The 26,471-nt window shown below is 45.6% G+C and overlaps 1 protein-coding gene across 1 annotated transcript in view; it reads left to right on the forward strand.

Moving 5' to 3' along the window:
• Positions 1-26,471, forward strand: part of LOC126198592 (myrosinase 1-like) — a 240,906-nt gene that overhangs the window by 34,546 nt on the left and 179,889 nt on the right. The window contains exon 3 of the mRNA XM_049935041.1: positions 14,278-14,411. Coding sequence (XP_049790998.1) covers positions 14,278-14,411 — 134 coding nt within the window. The remainder of the gene's footprint in view (positions 1-14,277; positions 14,412-26,471) is intronic.

Here is a 26,471-nt window from a genome sequence, read left to right on the forward strand (position 1 = left end):
ATATACTGTATTTATGTACCTTCACTTCAGCACAGTAGATGTTCATTTACTGTTCATTGGACCATAGAACGCTGGGCTATTACACTAATTGATAAATAATTAAGTATTTCTGTATTTTTACTAAAACTTTAAATTCGTTTATTATTGTGTGTACATACAAATATATTCCTATGTGTATTTGCTTTACATTTCACTTTTTTCGCCACATATCAAGAGGGAAACTTTTTTTAATTTCCTGTTCAACATTGTTTTTTATAGACTATTTTTTGCACCATACAATAGTTCCAACAACCTGGGAGAATCTGTGTATGTTGCAAATTGCATAACATCGTTTATGCATGCAATGGCTTGTTGAGGCGTATTAATTTTTCTAGGGACATCATTTTGCTCCTCTTCTCCTTCCTTTGTTTCTTCTTCATCATCGTCCGTGTTGCGAATTTCTATTAAATCTGTTGCTGTTTTGAACGTGGAGTGAGTTGACAGAAAGTCATCACTTCGAATGTAATCATTTGCTCTATATGAAATGTTTCGCATTTTCATTAATTCAGCAATTTCTGCTGCATTTTCTAAAACTTAGATGGCCACAAGAACGTCTTGTTCTTGACAGCCAAACCCCGGTTTGTTGAAGCACTTCCTCTACTGCCAAGACAATCCAATTTACTGCATCCAGGACAGAAACTGATCGTGCAAGAGCACACTCACTTCCGGCTTCTTCAACACTAAGAATGAGAGATTGCATCAGTAATCGCCTGTAATGACACTTCAAATAACCCCCTAGCCCACGGGTTGTGTGAGGCTGCTCGAATTTGGAGGGAACCAAGCCAATTTCACGTTTGATAACGTTACTTTCCGCTGGCAGGTTGCATTGTCTAGGAAAAGGAGAACTTGGCGATTTACTTTTTTATCATTTTTGCATTGAAAGAGCCCAGCCATTCTTCCATAAGACCACTCACCATCCACGCCTTTTTATTGCTTTGCCATGTGACTAGAAGCTTACTGACGACTATGTTTTTGAAACAACGCGATTTTGCCGCCTTTCCAATCAACAGTGGCTTCTCCATTTCACCTGACATGTTTCTACACAGCAGTACAGTGAGTACTTCCTTGACATTTTTCCGCCGGTGCACTTTTCATCTCTAACTGCTAGCGATTTTGGAGGCAACGCGCGATAAAACAGTCCCGTTTCACCGGCACTGAACACGTCTTTCGGGTCATAATTTACAATTAAGTTGGACAGTATTGTCTTCCATTCTGTTGCTACATTTTCCTGCACATCCTTAACTTCCCCACACACTTCATTCTACACGGTGTTGTGCCTAGCTCTGAAACTGTCCAGCTATCCTGTGGATGCCTTAAACTCCGTAATTCCAAGCTCTTGAGCGACATTCAGATCCTCACTCTGCAACATGGTTCCAGATGAAGATAAGTTTTTTGCCCACGCACTTACGATCCATTCCCACACTCTTTCGTTAATTTCTTCACTTCCGGTCTTCTTCGCCTTTCTTTTCGTCTGCCCTCCCCTTTCATCCATTTGTCCCGAATATTATCCTTGTTTCTTGAAGTCTCATAAATTTGTGTTTTACCGCATTTGAAACGCAACATAATTTCGCGCACATAGAGTTTGTCTTTCTCACTCGCCGCGATTACATTAATCTTTTGGTTAAGTGTTACAGACACATACCGTTTGTTCGACGTCATATTACTGTATCTCTTATTAAAGTGCTACTAGTCAACGGAAACTGGTAAAACCATTGTTTAACGGAACAATAGCCACCTCTTTCACTGGCGCACGTTGCAGCAGAGTATTGGAAGATGCGCAACAATGTTCCCGTATGCGCCGGCGTGGGTCAATAATAAAACGAGAAATCCAACAAATAGAGCACTGACGAACTTACCGTTTTCTTTGATATACTGTACCGACACTTTCTTTCTTTCTCGGGGCCTTTGTCCAGCTCCAGCGCGGGGTCGGCTTTGTTATGACGGATTTGGCAGTGTTAAGGGCAGAGGGTGCCCGGATGCCGTTCCTGACGCCACCCCGAACCCCCCGGGACGGAAGTAGTGTACCCCAGCTGTCTGCGTCTAGTGTAAGTAATGAAACAGAGCGAACGTTTTCAAATGTCTGTGAGTCGTGTAACTGAGGCGGAACTTGGGGACCAGCCCGGTATTCACCTAGCGGGATGTAGGAAACCGCCTAAAAACCACATCCAGGCTGACTGGCATACCTCGTCGTTAATCCGATCCGGGTCCGGCGCGCTTATCCGAGTCCAGGAAGCAGCGTATTAGCGCTCTCGGCTACCCTGGCTGGTGTACTGTACCGACAATGAGTGTAGCTTACATATTCGTTGTTGCACAGAGCGGCTCGGTTTTAGGTCCACACCAGCAGCGCCGCGCTGCGCTGGACCTCTTTTCTTGGTTTTGCACCGCTTAACAGACGCGTTAAAAGTAACGTTCTTGTAGAGTCGTGAATAACTAATGACCTGTAATATAGTAGTACAGTATGTGCTCTTTCCCGCATTATATAATGAATTATTAAATATGTTCTAAGATTTGCTTTCCGTTTCCGCGTTAGCCACGTTCTGCTTTATACAAACAGTCAACATATAAAAGTGCACTGAATGCATCGGGACTGAGATACATGTACGGTTTGGGCAGATTCCCGAATTATACACGTACCGATTTGAGCAAGTTTTACTGTATATTCTGTCATTCTTTGAAGTTCCTAGATTAACTGTAATACCCGCAACAGTTCTAAAAGCAAATAATTAGTTATTACGTTTTTTCTAATGTTCCGTTTTTGGAACACTGGTCATCCGGATTTCCCCGGATTTGTTGTACTTTTGAGGGCGTTTGTGGGCGTCCTGGTTTTTTGTATATAACTGTTTGAGTTAAACCTGTCTCTTTTTTGTGTCTGGAGGTATTCTATTGATTGAAAGAAACAGACCAATAAATCAGTTAAGATTCACATATAAAATTTGGTGGTCATCCTCTGATTCGTGAAATACACTCCTGGAAATGGAAAAAAGAACACATTGACACCGGTGTGTCAGACCCACCATACTTGCTCCGGACACTGCGAGAGGGCTGTACAAGCAATGATCACACGCACGGCACAGCGGACACACCAGGAACCGCGGTGTTGGCCGTCGAATGGCGCTAGCTGCGCAGTATTTGTGCACCGCCGCCGTCAGTGTCAGCCAGTTTGCCGTGGCATACGGAGCTCCATCGCAGTCTTTAACACTGGTAGCATGCCGCGACAGCGTGGACGTGAACCGTATGTGCAGTTGACGGACTTTGAGCGAGGCCGTATAGTGGGCATGCGGGAGGCCGGGTGGACGTACCGCCGAATTGCTCAACACGTGGGGCGTGAGGTCTCCACAGTACATCGATGTTGTCGCCAGTGGTCGGCGGAAGGTGCACGTGCCCGTCGACCTGGGACCGGACCGCAGCGACGCACGGATGCACGCCAAGACCGTAGGATCCTACGCAGTGCCGTAGGGGACCGCACCGCCACTTCCCAGCAAATTAGGGACACTGTTGCTCCTGGGGTATCGGCGAGGACCATTCGCAACCGTCTCCATGAAGCTGGGCTACGGTCCCGCACACCGTTAGGCCGTCTTCCGCTCACGCCCCAACATCGTGCAGCCCACCTCCAGTGGTGTCGCGACAGGCGTGAATGGAGGGACGAATGGAGACGTGTCGTCTTCAGCGATGAGAGTCGCTTCTGCCTTGGTGCCAATGATGGTCGTATGCGTGTTTGGCGCCGTGCAGGTGAGCGCCACAATCAGGACTGCATACGACCGAGGCACACAGGGCCAACACCCGGCATCATGGTGTGGGGAGCGATCTCCTACACTGGCCGTACACCACTGGTGATCGTCGAGGGGACACTGAATAGTGCACGGTACATCCAAACCGTCATCGAACCCATCGTTCTTCCATTCCTAGACCGGCAAGGGAACTTGCTGTTCCAACAGGACAATGCACGTCCGCATGTATCCCGTGCCACCCAACGTGCTCTAGAAGGTGTAAGTCAACTACCCTGGCCAGCAAGATCTCCGGATCTGTCCCCCATTGAGCATGTTTGGGACTGGATGAAGCGTCGTCTCACGCGGTCTGCACGTCCAGCACGAACGCTGGTCCAACTGAGGCGCCAGGTGGAAATGGCATGGCAAGCCGTTCCACAGGACTACATCCAGCATCTCTACGATCGTCTCCATGGGAGAATAGCAGCCTGCATTGCTGCGAAAGGTGGATATACACTGTACTAGTGCCGACATTGTGCATGCTCTGTTGCCTGTGTCTATGTGCCTGTGGTTCTGTCAGTGTGATCATGTGATGTATCTGACCCCAGGAATGTGTCAATAAAGTTTCCCCTTCCTGGGACAATGAATTCACGGTGTTCTTATTTCAATTTCCAGGAGTGTACATGCACTAACATATAACATAGGGGAAAATCAAAGAACGCCTGAGGACTGCAAAATGGGAATAATGTGCACTATCTGCAAGAAAGGCGGAAAACAGACTAGAAGCACAAGAAACATTGGAATACTTAACTGAAGTCTCTTCCAAAACAGATCTACAGATATCATATGAGAAAACACAGTACATGGAAAGAAAGTATAACAACACATAAGCCACGCACACAAAATATGGAAACGCTAACAGAGTTGAAAATCTAGGACAATATATACAATCTGTAGGATGACACAGGCATCCACCATAGAGCGAATAGAGAAACTTTAGAAAGCATAAAAACTGGCATGGATGCACTATAATAAAAGGAACATTTCAAGGCAGCCCAGTTCTGGCACTACAATGCAGTTGTACTAATAGAAGCACTCTACGCGTTAGAAACGACCACAATAGAGCATCAAACATCACGGAGACAGAAAAAATAGAACGTAACATCCTCAGAAAAATTTCTGTAGCAGTACACAGAGATGGTATATTGATGAAGAGACCAACCGGAGATTTACACGAACACATAGACTCACAGAAGTGGTCAAACACGAAGACTAACACTCTATGGCCACATATATAGAATGAACAACAACAGATCCACAAAGAGATTTTCATGTAGTACACAGCTCAATAAGAAAGCCAATTGCTTTTAGAGGACCTAAAACTAGAAGGATTCAGTAGGGAAATGAAAAATGAAAGAAAGAAATTCATAAGACAAATTATGAACACTAAATTTGAAGTAAAAGAAAGGAATAAAACAGACAAAAATGATGTGGACAGAGTAAAAGAAACAGCAACACATCCAAAGAAGGAAGAGGAAGAGAAAAAGAAGAATGAAGCAAGAAAAAACTGAATAATCCTGCAACACTCAAGTTAAACAGTGTCTACATCTACACATCTACATGTACATGATTACTCTGCAATTTACATTTAAGTGCTTGGCAGAGGGTTCATCGAACCACAATCATACTATCTCCCTACCATTCCACTCCCGAACAGCGCGCGGGAAAAACGAACACCTAAACCTTTCTGTTCGAGCTCTGATTTCTCTTATTTTATTTTGATGATCATTCCTACCTATGTAGGTTGGGCTCAACAAAATATTTTCGCATTCGGAAGAGAAAATTGGTGACTGAACTTTCGTAAATAGATCTCGCCAGGACGAAAAACGTCTTTGCTTTAATGACTTCCATCCCAACTCGCGTATCATATCTGCCACACTCTCTCCCCTATTACGTGATAATACAAAACGAGCTGCCTTTTTTGCACCCTTTCGATGTCCTCCGTCAATACCACCTAGTAAGGATCCCACACCGCGCAGCAACATTCTAACAAAGTAGTGTAGTGCAAGCTGTCTCTTTAGTGGATTTGTTGCATCTTCTATGTGTCCTGCTAATGAAACGCAACCTTTGGCTCGTCTTCCCCACAATATTATCTACGTGGTCTTTCCAACTGAAGTTGTTCGTAATTTTAACACCCAGGTACTTAGTTGAATTGACAGCCTTGAGAATTGTACTATTTATCGAGTAATCGAATTCCAACGGATTTCTTTTGGAACTCATTTGGATCACCTCACACGTTTCGTTATTTAGCGTCAAATGCCACCTGCCACACCATACAGCAATCTTTTCTAAATCGCTTTGCAACTGATACTGGTCTTCGGATGACCTTACTAGACGGTAAATTACAGCATCATCTGCGAACAACCTAAGAGAGCTGCTCAGATTGTCACCCAGGTCATTTATATAGGTCAGGAACAGCAGAGGTCCCACGACGCTTCCCTGGGGAACACCTGATATCACTTCAGTTTTACTCGATGATTTGCCGTCTATTACTACGAACTGCGACCTTCCTGACCACGAATCCAATCGCACAACTGAGACGATACCCCATGAGCATAAATGTGTAATAATAATGACAAGTTAACTTGTGAACATTATACAGGCATAACTTTATTGATTATAATCCAAAAGATATTTTCCGTGGTGATGAATGAAAGGATAAAGAAGTGGGCTGAAAATATTCTTAGAGAATAACAACGTTGTTTTCGCCCGAATAGAGGCATTCCTGGCCAGTTTTTTGCTAACAGACAAATTATGGAGAAATTTTTATGAAGATGACATAGATCGACACTTCTTATTTGTTGACTTTAAACGATATTTTGATAGAGTTAACAGGCCAGCATTGTGTAAGACTCTTCAAGAATTGCGCTTCTGTGACAAGCTAAGAATGTTAGTTTGGTTCACAATGGACATAAAGATAAAAGTAACAGGGAACAACAAAACGACGAACGGATTTAACTTAACAAAGTGAAACAGAGTGATTATCGCTCAGCAGTTCTTTTTAACGTAGCGCTGCATAGTCTGATACAAAAAATAGACAAGAGAGGAGCAATAATGATGAAATCCAGTTAGATACGTGCATTTGCAGATGACACTACAATTGTGAAAAGAGATGTAAATATCCTTAAAAAATTTACGAAATGATGAAAACAGAAGGAGTAAAAACTGGACTAACTGTAGACAAACACAAGACCAAATGCAGAGCAATGTCCAACTCTGAGGCTAGAAGAACACCATACGACCTGAAGGCCTCTAATAGATGTCTTAAAGCTGTCAGCTGCTTCCGTTATTCAGCTGTCCTCTTAAACAGCCATAATAATATGAGACAATGCATTAGAGACAGAGTATACCAGCAACGAACAGAGCCTATTATGCAAACTTACAGGTATTCTAGAACTGTCTAATCAAAAGATCGATCAAGCTGAGAGTATATTATTCCTTAGCCTGCCCAGTTAGCCGTGCGCTGTAACACATTGCTTTCCGGGCGGAAAGGCGTGCCGGTCCCCGGCACGAATCCGCCCGGCGGATTAGCGTCGAGGTCCGGTGTGCCGGCCAGTCTGTGGATGGTTTTTAAGGCGGCTTTCCATCTGCCTCGGCGTATTCGAGCTGGTTCGCCTTATTCCGCCTCAGTTGCACTATGTCGGCGATTGATGCGCAAACACCGTCTCCATGTACGTGTACACCATAATAATTCTACCACGCAAACATTGGGACTAGACTCGTCGGGTGTGAGACGTTCCCGGGGGGTCCACTGGGGGACGAACCGCACAATAACCCTGGGTTCGGTGTGGGGCGGCGGTGGGGTGAGTGGACTGCTGTAGGCTATTGTTGTGTTGAGTATCACTGAGGGCTACGGCGGGGACGAAGCCTCTTCGTCGTTTCTAGGTCCCCAGTTCAATACAATATTATTCATTTGTGCGACCAATAGGGTCAGAAATGTGGACGATGACTGAAGCAGATACGAACAAACTAAGGGCATTTTAAAGGAAAATCCTGCAAAACTTTATGGGCCCTTGAGAGGGGCGGAGGGTTGCAGAGTAAGGTACCACCGTGAAATGTAAGAGCTGTTAAAAGGGAAAGATTTAGTGAAATTTATTAAACCCCAAAGAATACGACACATGCACAGGATGAAAGATGATAGGACGTTCCAACGAGTAACGAGAGGCAGATTTATTGGCTGATCTTACGAAGATGGAGATCCGAGGATGGAAGAGAAAAGCAGAGAACAGAGACGCGTGGAAGCAGATTGTTGAGGAGGTCAAGGTCCATGAAGGGCTGTAGTGCAAAGAAGAGGAAGCAGTTAAAATTCACTAAATGAAGACTGTAACGTACGTCCCTTCGTTCGTTTTATGTTACAAAACGAGCGGCGAGGACGCTTCGACGCCCTCCCGTATACTCAGTTCCCGTAGTTCATTAGTGAGAACGATAAGAAACGAACGATAAGCGACTATTGGATGCACCGTACCGCCATGCCCCGGCAGTGCAAACTTAAAAAAAAACATGGTACTGTAAATGAGAAAAACTGCATTACATAGAAGAGGCATGTCATACTGTGCAATTTATGACCACAGTTCGGAAAGTGTAACGTACCCGTAAATCATTTGGATTATGAAAATTTTCAGTTTCTCACGTGTACCACGTCTTAATACACAAAAGTGAAGCAACCAGAAGACATGATCGGACGCCAATGAATCTTCGTACACGTGCACACCATGGGCTGCTGTCTTACTGACTGAAGCTGTAATTCCTTGTGAACGTTGTTGGTGTTCAGTGTTGCTTCCAGCACTGGTAGGGTATATGAGGTGCGTGAAAAGCGTCAGCTGTTGAGTGATCACTCTGAAGTACAGGAGCCAGCGTTATTAGAAACTGACAGGGCTTCATTGTGGATCTGGTCGAATTGTGCACTGTCCAGATTTTTGGGGCAGATGGATATGAGAATGGCCCGATGTTGGACTGCATGGGATCGTTAGGGCAAGTGTACCCGCCACCAAGCTTCTGGTCGACCACATCTGCCTACTTCATTGAACATCGCCACACAGCGCACACAGCACATCGTAACCCCTTCACAACACCTGCGCCTGCCGTCCGAAAACAAGCAGTGGAGCAGTGGAGCAGTGGAGCCTCCTGCACCGTTAGTCGGAAATAGTCCGCCTCCGTAGGGTAGCGGTAGCGTTACCGCTTACCACGCAGGGGCCCCGGGTTCGATTATCTGCGGGGGACTGGGTGTTGTGTGTCCTTCATCATCATTGACTCGCAAGTCGCCGATGTGCGTCACCTAAAAAGGACTTTCAATACGGCGGCCGAACTCCCCGAATGGGGCCTCCAGGCCAACAATGCCATACGATCATTTCCATTTCAGTCGAAGATAAACAGCAGCCGCAGTAGGAAATTGCCCTGCCAGGTTTAGGCTGCCGCTAACACTACATGATGAACGACTGTGTTTGGAGATCTGCGGTGGCGGGGAAGGCTACGCATTGTGTTCGGCGATGAATCGCTGTTGTACACTACTGCAGATGACCATCATCAGCGAACTGTGGAGAGGCTCGGAGGTGTGGGCAGCCGTTGGATATGAGCTGAAGTCGCGGCTGGCAATGACTGACGGAGCTCTAACGACACCACAGTATGTCGCGAACGTGCTAAATCCTCGCGTATTGTCTCTCAAGTGACAATATGGTAGTGGCTTTTTTCAACAGGACGACACTCGTCCACCCTTGGCACCTGTACCTACGAACTGCCTGCATATTGCTGAGGTACTCTCGTCGTCAGCAAGACCCCCAGGTCTATCCTCATGTGTGGGCTCACCTCTGACGTCGACACCGTCCTAGCGTCCGTATCCAGGACATCGAGGACCAGTTAGAACAGTCGTGAGCAAGCTTGCATCAGCAAAATGAAACACGGCTTATGACACATTTCGCAACCGAATCAGCGCGTGCTTCTTCACCAGAGTAGAGTGAGGTGGCGCAGTCGTTAACACACTGGACTCGCACTCGGAAGGACGACGGTTCAAATCCCCGTCCGCCCTTCCACATTTAGATTTTCAGTGATATTTCCAAAATCACAAATACCTAAATGGTTCCTTTGAGAAGGACATGGCCGATTTCCTTCGACATCCTTTACGTATTATCCTAAGGACATCACACACATCCATGCCCGAGGCAGGATTCGAACCTGCGACCGTAGCAGTCGCGCGGTTCCAGACTCTAGCGCCTAGAACCGCTCGGCCACCCCAGCCGGTGACCGAGAGGGAATACGGTTTATTTCACAAGGAGGCCGCAAGGCAATCGGATTTTTGTAATTTTTTATATTTAAGGTACGTGAAATTCACAACTGAAATATCAATTCCTGAAATCTGGTCGATGCAGCTCTCAAAAATTCCGAAGAAAATCGACTTTGAAGTTTTAAGACCATCTTAAATACCTTTAAATTAAGTCGACTTTCTCGACCAGCAGCGAGACTGTGTGGTAGAACGGTCTTTTGCCAGGTTTGGGTACTTAGTTCGGTTCCCAGTTGACGCAAATTTTTAAACAGCGATGCATGTTTTACTAACATTTGCGCGAAGCGTAAAATACATTAAGCTGGAAAAAATCAATAACGTTGAGACTATTTAGTAATCGCTGGTTGGAAACTCGTTTCGATGATTATTTTTTGTTTCTTTTTCTTTTCAGTTCGGTTACCTGCTTCATTTGAACATAAAATTAATCTAATATACGCTAATTAACAATATGTGTCATTTTTATGAAAAATGTGCGTCTACTTATTGCTAATTACATATAGCATACAAAAATTCAGTATTCATTGCAAATATAAATCCTTAATTAGGACTCTTTTATGAAAGATTGTTTAAATTAAAAAGAGAGCGGACTGAAGGGCCTAGAACCGCACGGCCACCACCATCACAAGAATTCATTACCTACGTTCTAACTAGGAAGGGAGCTCGTTGCAGAGAATGCAGTGTGTCGATGGTGTTCGCACACCCTATTATAAAACCACGTCCTGCCTTTTGTATTGTCCAGAGCACCGCCATAAATAGCAGTGGCTTCAGTATAATGCTCGACTTTCAATAAAAGTGTCATTTCTTTTCGTATCACTGCCTATTTCTTTCAGTTACCTGCTCCACTACAATGTATCAGTCATTTCTCTATATGGCCCAAGTTTCATCGAGTTATGTTTCTTGGTAATAACTAATCATGCGGAAGCTACTTTCCTCCAAAATTTTTTCACAGCAGTGTATATTATCGCTACGTGACAGACAATTTTCCTGTGCATCTACATCTACATCTACATCTACATGGATACTCCGCAAATCACATTTCAGTGCCTCGCAGAGGGGTCATCGAACCACCTCTATTATTTCAGTTCTCTATTATTCCAGTCTCCTATAGAGAGCGGGAAGAACGAACACCTATATCTTTCTGTACGAGCTCTGATTTCCCCTATTTTATCGTGGTGATCGTTTCTCCCCATGTAGGGATGCGTCAACAAAATATTTTCGCATTTGGAGGAGAAAGTTGGTGATTTTTTCGTGAGAAGATTCCGCCGCAACGAAATACGCCTTTGTTTTAATTATGTCCACCCCAAACCCTGTATCATTTCACTGACACTCTCTCCCCTATTTCGCGATAATACGAAACGTGCTGCCCTTCTTTGAACTTTTTCGATCAACTCCTTCACTCCTAACTCCTAAGGATCCCACACCTCGCAGCAGTATTCTGAAAGAGATTGGACAAGCGTAGTGTAGGCAGTCTCCTTCGTAGATCTGTTACAATTTCCTACTGTTCTGCCAATAAAACACAGTCTTGGTTAGCCTTCCCCACAACATTTTCTGTGTGCTCCTTCCAATTTAAGTCATTCATAATTGTAATTCCTATGTATTTAGTTGAATTTAAGGCCTTTAGATTTGACTAATTTATCGTGTAACCGAAGTTTAAAGGATTCCTTTTAGCAGTCATGCGGATGACATACTTTTCGTTATTTAGGATCAATTGCCAATTTTTGCACCATACAGATATCTTTTCTAAATCGTTTTGCAACTTCTTTTGATCTTCTGATGACTTTACTAGTTGATAAACGACAGCGCCAACTGCAAACAAATTAACACGGCTGCTCAAATTGTCTTCCAAACCTTTTATACAGATACGGAACAGCAAACGGCCTATATAACACTACCGTGGGGAACGCCAGAAATCACTTCTGTTTTACTTGATGACTTCCAGTCAGTTACTACGAATTGTGACCTCTCTGACAGGAAATCATGAATCCAGTCACATAACTGAGACAATATTCCATAAGCACGCAATTTTACTACAAGCGGCTTGTGTGGTACAGTGTCAAAAGCCTTCCAGAAATGTGGAATCAATTTGAAATCCCTTGTCAATAGCACTAAACACTTCATGAGAGTAAATAGCTAGTTCTGTTTCACAAGAACGATGTTTTATAAATTCGTGCGAATGTGTGTCAATAGACCGTTTTCTTCGAGGTAATTCATAACGTTCGAACACAATATATGCTCCAAAATCCTGCTGCATATCGATGTTAATGATATGGGCCTGTAATTTAGTGGATTACTGCTACTACCTTTCTTGAATATTGGTGTGACCTGTGCAACTTTGCAGTCTTTGGATACGGAACTTTCGTGGAGCGAACGGTTGTATGTGATTGTTAAGTATGGAGCTACTGCATCAGCATACTCCGAAAGGAACCTAATTGGTATACAGTCTGGACCAGGAGAGTTGCTTTTATTAACTGACCTAAATGCTTCACTACTCCGAGGATATCTGCTTCTACGTTACTCATGTTGGCAGCTGTTCTTGATTCGAATTCTGGAATCATTACTTCTTTTGTGAAGGCATCTCGGAAGGCTGTGTTTAGTATGCTTTGGCAGCACTGTCTTCGATAGTATCTCCATTGCTATCCCGCAGAGAAGGCATTGATTGTGTCAAGCCGCTTGCATACTTTGCATACGACCAGAATCTTTTTGGATTTTCTGCCAGCTTTCGAGACAAAGTTTCATTGTGGAAAGTATTACAACCATCTGGCATTCAAGTCCGCGCTAAATTTCGAGCTTCTGTAAAACGCTGAAGAATGGAAGATTGGGGTGAAGAGAGGAACATTAGTGTCTGACTGTCCTTCGACGACGGGGTCATTAGGGACAGTGCACACACTCGGAATGGGGAAGGGGGGAGGGGGGAGGGGGGAGGAAGGACGGCTGTGTCCTTTCAAAAGGACCACCACGGCATCTTCCTAAGTGCTTCTGGAAAATGACGGGAAACCTTGACCTACAGAATCGGATTTTCAACTGCCTTCCCCCCGGAATACTAGTTATTGTCTTATGCCTACGCTTCCTGACTCCATACACTCGCAGATGTTGCGGAAGATATGATACAAGTCGGTCACTAACAGAACAGTTATTCTTCCTTGGAATCACCTGCCTTGTGACTGCTTTGATGCGGCCCGCCACGAATTCGTTCCTTGTTCCAAAATCTTCACTTCACCCCAGCACTTGCTCCCTGTGTTCTCAATTGTTTGTTGCATAATTTCCAATCTCTGTCTTCCCCTACAGCTTCTTCCAACTACAGCTTCCTCTAAAGCCACGGAAATTATTCCCTGACGTTTTAACACATACCCTATCTTCCTGTCCGTTCCTGTTGTCAGTGTTTTCCATATGTTCCTTTCTTCGCCTCAGTCCACCTAATTTTCAACCACATCTAAAATGCTTCGATTCTCTTCTTTTCTGATCTTCCCTAAATCCATGTTTCATTACAATACAATGTTGTACTCCAGAACTACATACTCAGAGATTTCTTCCTCGAATTAAGGTTTGTGTTTGATACTAGCAGACATGTCTTTGCCTATATTGATCTGCTTTTTATGTACTCCCTGCATCGTCCATCGTCCGTCATCTATTTTGCTTCCAGAGTAGCAGAACTCCGCAATTTCATTTACTGTGCGATCGTCAGTTTTTATGTTAAGTTTACAGCTAATCTCATAATTGCAACTCTTCATTAGTTTCATCTTTGTTCGATTTAATCTGAATCCATATATTATACTCATTAGGATCAGATTATTCGTCCCATTCAACAGATCCTGCAATTCATCTGCACTTTTACTGAGGAATAGCAATGTCCTCAGAGAGTCTTATCACTGATATCCTTCCACTCTGAATTTTAGTGTCACGCTTGAATCTTTCTTTCATTTCCGTTATTGCTTCTTCGATGTACAGTTTGAACAGCAGGGGCGCCATACTGCATCCCTGTCTTTTTAAACCGAGCCCTTCGTTCTTGGTCTTCCATAGTAGTATACGTTACTCATCAGTATCTCTAGTCTAACGTACCCTGTTACTAACTAAAGTTTTTCTGGAACTTGCAATCATTAGCGACTGAAAAAATGCAACGTGTGAAACAGGATTCTGTCATCTGAGTATCTTACTTGCCGCGTGCTGTACTTTGAATTCACCCTTGGTTGCATTTGCGTGCAGGCAAAGGCGAGAACATCTGGGACCACCTCCTGCACACACGTCCCAACTTCACAGAGGACGGCAAGAATGCGGACGTAGCTGACGATTCTTACCACAAATACAAGGAGGACATCGCAGCTCTGGCTAGCATGGGTGTAAGTATACCGATGAACTCACCTGAGGGTGCTGGTTCCCCCCATTTTATGCTATCGTGAATTTTTTGATTTTAGCAAAGAAATGTTTCAAAAACCGAGATATTTCGCTAAGGTACATGAAATGCATTGAACAGTGTAGAAGTTGCCAATGTCGTTCAACCTGCACTTTGGGAAATGTAAAGACGATAAGGAAGTGATAGAAACTGATGAACTGTTGAAATAAGGATTTCTTGACGACATAGCGGCCAGTGAGCATAACAAAAACAAACTGCAGAAAACGTTGGCGAGGATGGATTAGATCTTGAAAGAGAAGGAAACAATAAAAATTATTACAAGGGGGACCGAAATAATAGTATACAACCACTAATATATAGCAGAGTTAATTATATATTTCTGAGACAACTGAATGAACTTAACAAATTAGGAAGTAGAATCACAGCAGATGGCAAAACATCAGCCGACGTATCGAGCAGGATTCCACAGAAAAAGGCTGCCTAGTACAAGAAACAGGCACTGTTTATTTAGAGACAAATAGAGATTTGTCTATTGTGTGGCACTCTGTGGCTCCGAAACTTGGGCAATTGGTGCATGCGACTAGAGACGTCTGGAGACATTTATAACATGGTAATAAAGGTGGATGTGAAAGATCTCGCGGACGGTGAAGCCACAAATAAAGTAATTCTTAAGAGAATAGGTGAAACAAGATTTCTGTTACTAGCAGCACGGAAGAGAAGAGCTCAGTTAATTGGCCACCTCAGCCGACAAATTAGTTTGCTAGCTAATTTAATGCAAGGAATGATTCAGGGCAAAAGAAGACGAGGAGGATCTAGACTGCTGCATTCTAGACAGATGAGACATGATCTCGGAGCAGACTCGTAGGAGGAAACGCAGGAGAGGAACAGGGAACAGAGATGAATGGAGAAGGACTTATGCTGCCTGGCAGTCTTCGGATTGATACTTAAGAAGAAGTGTAAGAATGAAATGAAGATCAAAGCAACAGAATTGTGTGTAGTATTTCTCTGTGTAATAATCACAAAGCTTATCGTTCGTGTTCCTGATAACCATAGCTAGCACAGAAATGCATTTAATGAGATTTGTTTCCAATAAACGCATCCTATCAGATTTATATTAAGTTTCTTTGAATGACTATCTATTTGGGTAGACAGTGCCCTACAAATCTTTTTGGAGAAAAGTCATAAGTTTTGTAAGTTATTTACATTTTTAAATCTATTTCGTCAGCCGATGACATTTTGAGAGTTTCATGTTTATATAGTAAAATATGTTTTATAACAGATACCAACGTTTAAATATAGCGGTTGGCATCTTTTATAAAACGTATTTTATTTAAACTTCTGAAATAGCATTCACACTTATTTTACAGTTATTCAAATAATCATTTTCATCATTTCTGAGTTCTTCCTGAAACGAAATCCTCCAACTAAGTTTGTGTAGCGAGATAGTGAAATTTCTATGACATAAATCCACCTTCCTGTGCACCATCTGTATCTCAGGAATTTTAAGGAGTTGAATTGATTAGGAATTAAATAATATCATTTAACCATTTGCTTCCCAGTGACATAAAAACATATATCATGTTGAAATATTTCAGGAAAGTACCCTTTCTTATCACAGAAAGCAACAAATATCAGAAGAAATTCGACAAGGTAAACAGCCAATTGTTTTAAGGAGGTAGTTTCATTTTGGAACCACAAGGACAAACAGTTTTCAACTACTCATCTTCTTATGTGATATATTTGAAAGGAAATTCGCATTTTCCCCTAGATACAATCCCACAACTCGAAACGTCCATGTTTTTTTGCCCCTTTATTGAGATTCGATTCCCCCCCAAAGTGGCGGGCTGGCAACAGCTTAGTATGCCGCTCCTCAGCCTACAGAATTTTTTATAAAAATGAAGATAATAAATAATAAAATCAGGCGATAAAATCGGTGACTTAAATGGTAAAATGGCGGGAAACTGTGGATCTTAAAACATAAAACAAAGGGTTGGCGACGCTAATGAAATACACAGGAAGCAGACGGGTAAAATAATAGACAGACAACAATTAAGAAACACGGCGACAGTCTGGTTTCTGTTCGCAAGTGAGATAAAAATCATGCCCAGCGACAGCATGATTTCTGTTCACAACACTTTGGAAAAGACGCACAACACTGAACACTCACTTAAAACACTGCACAAAAAAGTTGACACAAAGATAACACACCACATCCGATGGCAGATGGGGGGAACCTGGACAGATGATGGCAAAGGAAAAGAGAGGAAAAACGAAGTGGGAGGGAGGGGGGAAGGAGCCAACGGAGGATGAGGACTCATAAGAGGGGGGAAGGGAGGCTGGGCAGATGCGAGAGGGAGTGGGAAAAAGCAGAGGAGGGGAATGCAAAAGGACTCTGGGGAGGGGGGGGGGAGAAGGGAGGCAGAGAGAGGGTAGGTGGGGGAAAAACAGGATGGAAGGGGGGAGAGGGAGCCCAGGAAAAGGACAGAGGAAGGGAGAGGGAAGAGAGGATCAGAGTTGATAGGAAGGATAAATGGAAGGAGAGAGGGCATCATCTGGGAGGGGGATTTGACAGAAGCCAAACTGGGAATGGAGATGAAGGGTGTAGAGATGGAGGGTAGGGGGGATACAACAGTGAAGGTGCAGCAGAGGGCGGGGCTTGGAGAGGAGAGGAGCAACCATGGGATGAGGGGGATCAAGGCGGTGGGAGGCGTATAGTATGCGGATATGTTCGAGGCATAGGAGCAGATGGGGGAAAGGAATCAGGTCGTAGAGGATCCACATGGGGAATGGGAGGCATATACAAAAAAGGTGAGGCGGACTGCATGGCGCTTGAGGATCTGGAGGGACATAGAAGTTGGGGGGGGGGGGCGGGGGGTGGCAGATATCCAGGTGGGACTGGAATAACAGAGGATGGGACAGATTAAGGAAAGGTAGAGGGGTTCAACCCCCATGTCCAGCCAGAGACGAGTTTGAGGAGTCGGAGGCGGTTGTGGGCTTTGGATTGGATACAGCGGAGATGAGGGATCCAGGTGAGGTGACGGTCAACTATGAGGCCTAGGTAGGTGAGGGAGGGGGAGAAGTGGATAGAACGGTCGCAGATGATAAGGGAGAGATCAAGGAGCCGGGAGGAGCGAGTGGTATGACCTACGATGACTGTCTGGGTCTCGGAAGGATTGATTTTCAGGAGCCACTGGTTACAGGATGTGGCAAGAAGGTGAAGGTGAGTCTGGAAAAGGCGTTGGGACCGTTGGAGGGTAGAAGCGAGGGCAAGGAATGCTGTGTCATCGGCATACAGCAGGAGGTGTACTGGTGGGGAAGGGAGGGGAGGGGGGGTTGGGGCATATCTGCCGTGTACAGGAGGTAGAGGAGAGGGGAGAGGACAGAGCCCTGGGGCACATCTGCAGAGGGGTAGAAGGTGCGGGAATCGGCGTTATGGTTGGCAACGTAGGAGGGGCGGTGGGAGAGGAAGGAGGCAATCAGACGTCCATGAAATCATAATGCCTAAAAACAAATTGTAGTCCTAAATAACAAGCAAGAATACACCTACAATTTAATAAATTTTGTATCAAGACTACATACAGCTCCAGTGGTTTTATTTCGAAAGCACTCCTAAAAGCAGTAGTACAATTTGACTACCAAAAAAAAAATAATAAAAACACCAGGTGTCACACTCTCCTACAATCACATAGCACAATCTCTACAACTGATGCTTTGAACGCTACATTCGTAGAAGTGCCTCAGTGTACCACTAGATGTCTCTAGCTCTGTATAGGGAAAGGACGGCCAACTTGCCAGTGGCCGCCATTTTGGGTCCACTGCTCCGCTGGTGATTCATTGTCTTCTGCAGCACATATAGCCATGTATATTAAAGACATGCACTGCTAAAACTGATCAGTGGCTTCAAACGGAACATGTCACATATTTAGCAACAAAAAATCTCAACAAATTTAAACTAAATGAATCGAAAAGCATTTGTTGTGGTGAACATGAAACACAGTTTTTTCCCTGTTATCCTTTATTAATGGCGAAAGCAGATTTCAGAGTTCTGTTTGCGGTATCGAGTTTGAACACCTGTTTTCGTAATTAGTGTTAAACTGGTCCTATCCAATAGTCAGCAGGACAAAAGGGAATCAATATTAGTTAGCAAGTGCAAGGAAAAATCCATCGCTAATTTAAAGCTCTGTATCGACTTACTTTTTACTCCTGCTGCTCGGTACTACGAAAATTCGCTCAATGTCTATTTTGTTATACGAAATAAAGCACTGGATTCAAATATATATGCGCGGTATCTTAATAAGTAGAATTGATGAACGTGCCTATATGATTACGCATGTTTTATATTTTTTTCAGATCTATCCCATAAAATTTTGTCTGCAAATTGTTCTATGACGTCAGGAGAATGATTAAGAAAGTACAAGAGATTATAATATTTTTAAAATGTGTTCGAATAGAACTAGACCTACGATCAAAAGTAGACTGTAGGAAACAGTAACAACTAAGAAACTTCCTGGCAGATTAAAACTGTGTGCCCGACCGAGACTCGAACTCGGGACCTTTGCCTTTCGCGGGCAAGTGCTCTACCATCTGAGCTACCGAAGCACGACTCACGGCCGGTCCTCACAGCTTTCCGCCAGGAAGTTTCATACCAGCGCACACTCCGCTGCAGAGTGAAAATCTCATTCTGGAAACATCCCCCAGGCTGTGGCTAAGCCATGTCTCCACAGTATCCCTTCTTTCAGGAATGCTAGTTCTGCAAGGTTCGCAGGAGAGCGTCTGTAAAGTTTGGAAGGTAGGAGACGAAATACTGGCAGAAGTAAAGCTGTGAGGACCGGCCGTGAGGCGTGCTTCGGTAGCTCAGCTGACAGTCTGCCGCCGGCAGTGCTGCGAGGCGGTCGCGCGCCAGAGCGCTGCGGGCGAGGAGCGCACGGTGTGTTTGTGTTTACTTCGGCCGCTGTAAGTGCCGTTTTCCCTTCTAGACCACCATGGCGCACAACTATCGGAAGAAGACATTACGTTTCAACTTTTGTTCCGACTTCGCCCGACCCAAGGCCCTGGAGGTAGAACGATTTATACGCGATGAAGTTAAGATACCACCAACGGATCTAATTGGTATCCACTTGTCCATAGTTAGCAGTACCGTCTACATCAAAATGATCAACGATGCGGCGTGCGACAAGGTGCTTCAAGAGGCAAAACGTGGACTGCGCTTCTGTCATTCCGACGGCAACGTCGGACCCGTTACCGTCGATCACGCAGGTCTCGGCACACGGACGATACGGATCTTCGAACTGCCGTTCGAACTACCTGCAGACGTCGTCATCGAGGCGCTCCGTCCCTATGGCAACGTTCTGGAACATGTTGCCGAACGATGGGTACAATTTCAAACCTATCCCGTTTTAAACGGTGTTAGACAGGTCCGCATCGAGTTGCAGAAACACGTGCCTTCCTATCTACGTATCGGAGGCTGCCGTGCCATTATAATGTACGACGGCCAACCTCGGACCTGTTCCGGTTGCGGGAAAGAAGGTCACCTACGGTCTGAATGCATTCAACGACGTGTCGCGCAGCTCCCGTTGTCGGAAGCGTCCGTCACACCCACGATGACCGCCCTACCGGTCACTTACGCAGCGGCTCTTGCCACGTCTACAGTTTCGTCCAGTCCGTCGCCCGGTCCTTCCGATCGGCACGTCCCACCGTCCCAGTCACCTTTGGACGGTGCGGACGTCCCACCTGACAACCTTGCCGCCGAACAGGCTCCCGCACCGGAAGCTGAGGAGAACAGTACTTCTTCACAACACCTGTTTGACAATTTCATTGTCCCCACCGACGCCTTCGAACCAGGTCGACGCTCCTCCTTGCCGTCGTCCGACACTGAGGAACACGTGCGCAAACAACGCTCGCCACGTCGGCGCAAACGCCGTCGCCGTTCACCCACGGGCTCTCAAAGCGTCGCCACCCGCGACGACGACGACGACGACACCCAGCCAGCCGACATTTCCACACAGAGGTCGGCGGACAACTTTCAAGATGAACAAGACGTTTCGCAGGACGGGACCACCATGGAGGTCGCCACGCACAATGTAACGATCGGTGCGCAGGTTGAGACGCCTGTGTCCCCGCCGACAACTACAGATCTCTCTCACCACGACGCCATTCCCATGGACATTGGACAGACCCACGGCACAGGAACATGGGCCGACGACGTTGAGGAAGATACGCCCCCTCCTCCGGATGAGTTGCCTCCGCCGGACAAGGCTGCCTGTTAACATCAAAAGCGAGGCATTGCAGCCGATGGGACGGGACTTCCTGTCGGTGCCCTCCCCTTGGTGATGGTAGATGCGCGTCCACCACCACTGAAACAAACGTACCGGTTTGCCACACTGAACATCAACATGATCGGCACTGCACCCAAGCTGCAACTCCTATGTGACATGCTTCGGGCCTCTGACGTCGACGTCGCCCTTCTTCAGGAAGTACGCGTTGCCACCCTACCACCAGTCTACGGCTACGACTCATACACTTCCACATGTGATCAATCAGGGCGTGGAGTGGCTTTCTACATACGCGAAGGAATCCCACTCAAGGACACGACAATCCTTCCCTGTGGAAGAGGCATGGCTGTTACCATCTTCGACACGCGCGTCATCAATATCTACGCTCCGTCTGGCTCCACGAACCGTCGGCAGCGGTCCACCTTCTTCGGACATGACGTGGCGCCCCTGTTTTCTGGACGATATGATCGCCTTATCATGGGAGGCGATTTTAACTGTGTCCTCCATCCGCAGGACCAAGTGCCTGGTTATTCGCCATGCCCGGCGCTGCTCACCTTAATCGAAGATTTTCATCTAGTGGACGTTTGGGAGAAAATTCATGGCAATACCCCCGGTTTTACGCATTATACAGCACATTCTGCGAGCAGACTGGACCGGTTTTATGTCTCTGCCCACCTTGGCAATGAAGTCGCCCAAGCTGAACGTTGGCCCCTTGCATTTTCGGACCACTGCGCCGTCATTTGCTCCCTGGCTCTGCCACCTCAGTCAGTGTGGCGCGGCAGAGGTTACTGGAAGCTTAATACCTCCCTCCTTAATGATCCACACTGCCGACAATGTATTGCCACTACATGGGCGTCTTGCGAAAGACGCCTTCCGCAGTACACATCCACGTTCCATTGGTGGCTCAAATGTGCCAAACCTGCGATCAGAAAGGCCTTCATACAATGTGGCAAGGAAGCAGCAGCATGGCATCGAGACACCACAAATTTTCACTACGCCGTCCTCCGTGAGCTCGATGCGCTCCCTCCATCACCAGACACCCATAGGGAACGACAGCGTACTAAAGCTCGTCTCCTCTCTCTTCAACGTGCACGACTGCATGGTGTCGTGGTGCGTTCCCGACGACAAGACCTCCTCCACGACGAAACCCCATCCACAATCCATGCCGCATCCGACCATAATCGTCGACGTCGACTTTTTGTCCCCAATATCACGACCTCCGATGGTGTTCACCACACAACACAGGCGGCAGTGGTGTCTGCCTTTGCTGATCATTATCGCCAATTTTATGATGATGAACCGATGGCGACGCCCATTCCTGATGATCTCCGTCCTTCCCCTGATCGGACCCTCACCGCAGCGGAGTCAACGTCCATGATGTCTGCAATCACCGCAGAAGAGGTGGTAGATGCGATCAACAAAGGGGCCAAGAACAAATCACCCGGACCCGATGGTCTCCCAGTGGAGTTTTACCGGGCGTTCACCACGTTAATGCTTCCTCGCTGGACGGAAATGATTCAGGAACTCTTTACTCCGTCCTTCCCAATTCCACCTGAATTCGTCACTGGCATTCTTCTACCTGTGCCTAAACCGAAGGGAGGGTCTCATGTCTCTGCATATCGCCCCCTTACACTACTGAATGCAGACTATAAAATCTATGCACGGCTCTTAGCAGCGCGCTTACGTACCGTCTTACCTACGGTCCTTTCACCTGAGCAGACTGCACGTGGTTGTGGGGCCACCTTACAAACAGCCCTAGGAGAATGCCGTGACCTCATTGCACTGGCGTCGGTTTGTCGCCTTCGTGCAGCACTGGTATCCGTCGATTTCACGAGTGCCTTTGATCGCGTTCGACACCCATTCCTCCTCATGGTGGCGACACGTATGGGGTTCCCATTGCCTTTTGTCGATGCCATTCGCCGGTTACTGCTTCCCGCGGTCTCGATGGTACAAGTCAATGGGAGGCTTGTAGGACCGATCCCTATACGCCGCTCTGTGCGTCAAGGATGCCCTATGTCTACTTTATTATATGCCATTGCACTTGAGCCCCTCATCACTGGACTTACCTCTAGACTGCAGGGCCTCACTTTGCGTGACTACACCTTTCGCTGTAGGGCTTATGCGGACGATCTCCTCTTTCTCACCCGCTCCTCCACGGAACTCAATGACGCCATCCAATGGATCCACCAGTATGGACGTCTTTCTGGTAGCATTCTTAACGTCCGTAAATCGACTATGATGCACATTGGGCGCGGCCTCCCGGCTATGGTGCCGACCCCACTCCCAGTCGGTGCCACCCTTCGTTACTTGGGTATCGAATTTACGAGCTCCACACACCGCACAGTGGCCCTGGCTTACCGGCGGCTTTTGCAGTCGATTCGGCACCATGTCCGCGTTCAAGTGCACCGTAACTTAAACCAACTCCAACGTGTGTCCTATGTCAACATGTATGTCGCCCCTAAACTGGTACACGTCGCCCAGATCCTCCCAATGCCGTTACTCCTTGGCCGCCGCATCCAATCAGCCTTTGGATATTTCGTGTCAGCAGGGGCACTTTTCAAAGTCCGCTACAACACTCTAACACTGCCTCCTGCAAAAGGTGGCCTCGGACTCGTCAACGTGCGGGCACGATCTTCTGCACTCTTTGTCCACACTCTGTTGCGGCACTGGCAGGGGCCGGTCCCGTCCTTAACACGCAGTCTCTTAGATATCCTCCGACCAGCTTCTCTCGATCCACCGATCAATGTGGCACCTATTTCTCCATTATTGTACCACGTCGCCAATTGTTTCATAGAACTCAGCTACGTTCGGGCCGATCTTCCAGTCACCCGTCCTCACCGTACCAAAGATTATTATCGTTTGTTTCTGCTGTCCAATCCTTGCGACCCCATGGTGCTACAGCATCCTGACATTAACTGGCGCACGGTTTGGGGGTGTGTGCATGCACCCTTTTTACCGTCGTCTGTGTCTGCACTCTGGTATGTTTTAGTCTATCGAAAATTCCCGACTAATAGCCGACTTTATCGCATAGGACTGGCCACCTCCCCACTCTGCCCTGACTGTCAGCTCGAAGACACTGACGAGCACCGTCTTACGTGCCCCCTGAAACAAAACGTATGGCTCCTCATCCAACGAATCGTGGGCTTTTACCTCCGTGCCCCGCCAACGACGGTAACCCCGGATTTCCTGTTGTTGCCCCAGACATTTCACTACCCTCTTGCTAAGCACCATACCCTAATCTGGTTTCGAGGACAGGCTTTAGAATACCTCTTTCAGAGTGGTCCGCATACAGTCCTTGACTTCTGGTACAAAGTTGTGACCGCGCATAGCACCCTCACCCGAAAACCATCTTACCGACAAACTTTTGCCGGTTTTCTCCGCAGCGTCTTCCTTGACCCCCCTCAAAGTTGGGGTGTACCATGCCTACCTGTCACATGATGCAACACCCTTATCCACGTTCTCATGCATCGACCAAAATCAAAAACAAACTTACAAAAAAATGGAAGAAGACGGAATATGTTATATTTTGTTGTATTTAATGGTTTTCATTTTAATATTTTTTTGTTTAACTAACAGTCATTTGTATATGTTTCAATGGTACCTTGAAGAACTCTTGCATAGTAAAAATATATGTACTTTTAGTTTGTTCACTAACAATTATTTAAAAACAAAAAAAAAAGGAAAACAAGATATGTTATATTTTGTTGTGTTTACTGTTATTCCAATAATTTGTTTACCTAACACTCATTTGTATATGTTTCACTGGTACCTTGAAGAACCTTTGCTTTGTGTGTATATATATATGTACTCTACGTTTATTCAATTAAAAAAAAAAAAAAAAAAAAAAAGCTGGTAGAGCACTTGCCCGCGAAAGGCAAAGGTCCCGAGTTCGAGTCTCGGTCGAGCACACAGTTTTAATCTGCCAGTAAGTTTCATATCAGCGCACACTCCGCTGCAGAGTGAAAATTTCATTCTGAAAGTAACAACTAAATTTATATTGATTTACTGTATATTAGCCCCCAGGTTGCATCTGTAATATTAGTGTCCTGGTAACGTTAATGTTTATTGAATGAAATGTCGTAGGTTCGGTAATTGCCTAGTGCATAAATTATTTTCTTTTTGTACATTACATTGTGTGGAACAAAGTACAATTCATTACTATGAACACTGTAAATATAAGTTTAAAGCATACTGTACAGTCAATCAGGTCAAATATTTTACCCATCATGATAACTTTGTACGGTACCACTCAGTATTTTTCGTTTCATGTGCAAACAGTGGCAGTTTTACCTCTAAGATTTCTATTTTGTATCACAAGCTGCGACACTGTCCGAATAAAGCAGTGACCCAAATATAGAATAAATTTCCTTCACTTTACGTCTATGGTCACAAATTTTTTGACATCAGATTATCAGTTTCGATCTATAATATCTTCAGATAGACCGAACCCGGTAATCTATTGACAAAAAGATTGTGCCATAGACGTAAAGTAAAGGAAATCTATTCTATTTTGTAATTAAATTACCATTAAACAATCCTATTAGCTGTTATGCCCTTGTTTTGCTGTTCTAATGGATTGGAAGCTACGTAACAGAAACGTAAAAAGGAGACAAAAACAAAAGGCCAGAAATGAAGAAAATTAACTGAACGGTTAAGTCGAATACCTGCAACCTTTCCCATTGCGATCAATATTCTCCTTCTTGTTGCATTGCTCCCTTCGGAAGGAATTCTGTACAGTTTTCTCCATTTTCGCCTCGAAACGAACAGCCTAAAGCATTGCATTGAGGCATTATTCTACTTAGAACTTCGAAGATACACAACACTTCCTATGCTTCACACGTAACGCTTGGGCCCACAATGACTGCCAATGTCACGCGACGCGGTTTCAGCCAATCCTGAGGTGCGGACGGATTGCCCAGAAAATAACGTACCGCATTTTTTTTTCAGCCGAAAACAATGCTACGAATGCGAAACGTTACGTGTGTATTATCTGAAGTCTCTTGAGTGAGCCAGCCAAGTTGTCGACACATCCGACAGATAGCGTAGCTGCAGGACAGTTTCAGAATGGTTTCTGCAGGTGAAGTACGTTAAAAGCAACGTGTCGTCATTGAATTTCTCACTGCAGAGAAAGAAACTGTGGGGAATATTCACAAAAGCTTGTGCAAAATCTATGGAGCATCTGCTGTCGAAAGAAGTACAGTTAGTCGCTGGGCACGGAGGGTGAGGTCATACGAAGGCGGTTCGGTGAAGCTCCAAGATTTGCAGCGGTCGGTGAGACCATCAACAGTTGTCACTCCTGACATGTTGCAGCGAGGTGATGTTGTCATTCGCGAGGACAGACGCGTAACGACTCGGTAGTTGGCGCTGCAATTGTCAATCAGCAAAGAAGTGTGGATGCAATTATCCGCACTCGTGGATATTCAAAAGTGTGTGAAAAATGGCTCAACGCGGTGTCTAATGGTGGATCACAAATCGGACAGCAAAAAACATTTGTATTGATTTGTTGCAACGTTTTGAAGCTGAGGGGAGGCCTTCTTGTCCCGAATTATGACAGGTGATGATAACTGGGTTCATCAGTTTGAGCCCGAAAAAAACGACAGTTGATGAATTGGCGTCATTCCCACTCCCCACAGAAGAAGTAAGTCAAAGCAACTGCTTCCGCTGGTAAGTCCATGATCACCGTGTTCTGGCACTGTGAAGGTGTGATTCTAATTGATGTGATGCCAAGAGGCGGTACCATTAATTCAGAAACATATGTCAACACATTAACAAAA

This window comes from Schistocerca nitens, chromosome 8 (assembly GCF_023898315.1).
Source record: "Schistocerca nitens isolate TAMUIC-IGC-003100 chromosome 8, iqSchNite1.1, whole genome shotgun sequence".
In the NCBI taxonomy this organism is placed as follows: Eukaryota; Metazoa; Arthropoda; class Insecta; order Orthoptera; family Acrididae; genus Schistocerca; species Schistocerca nitens.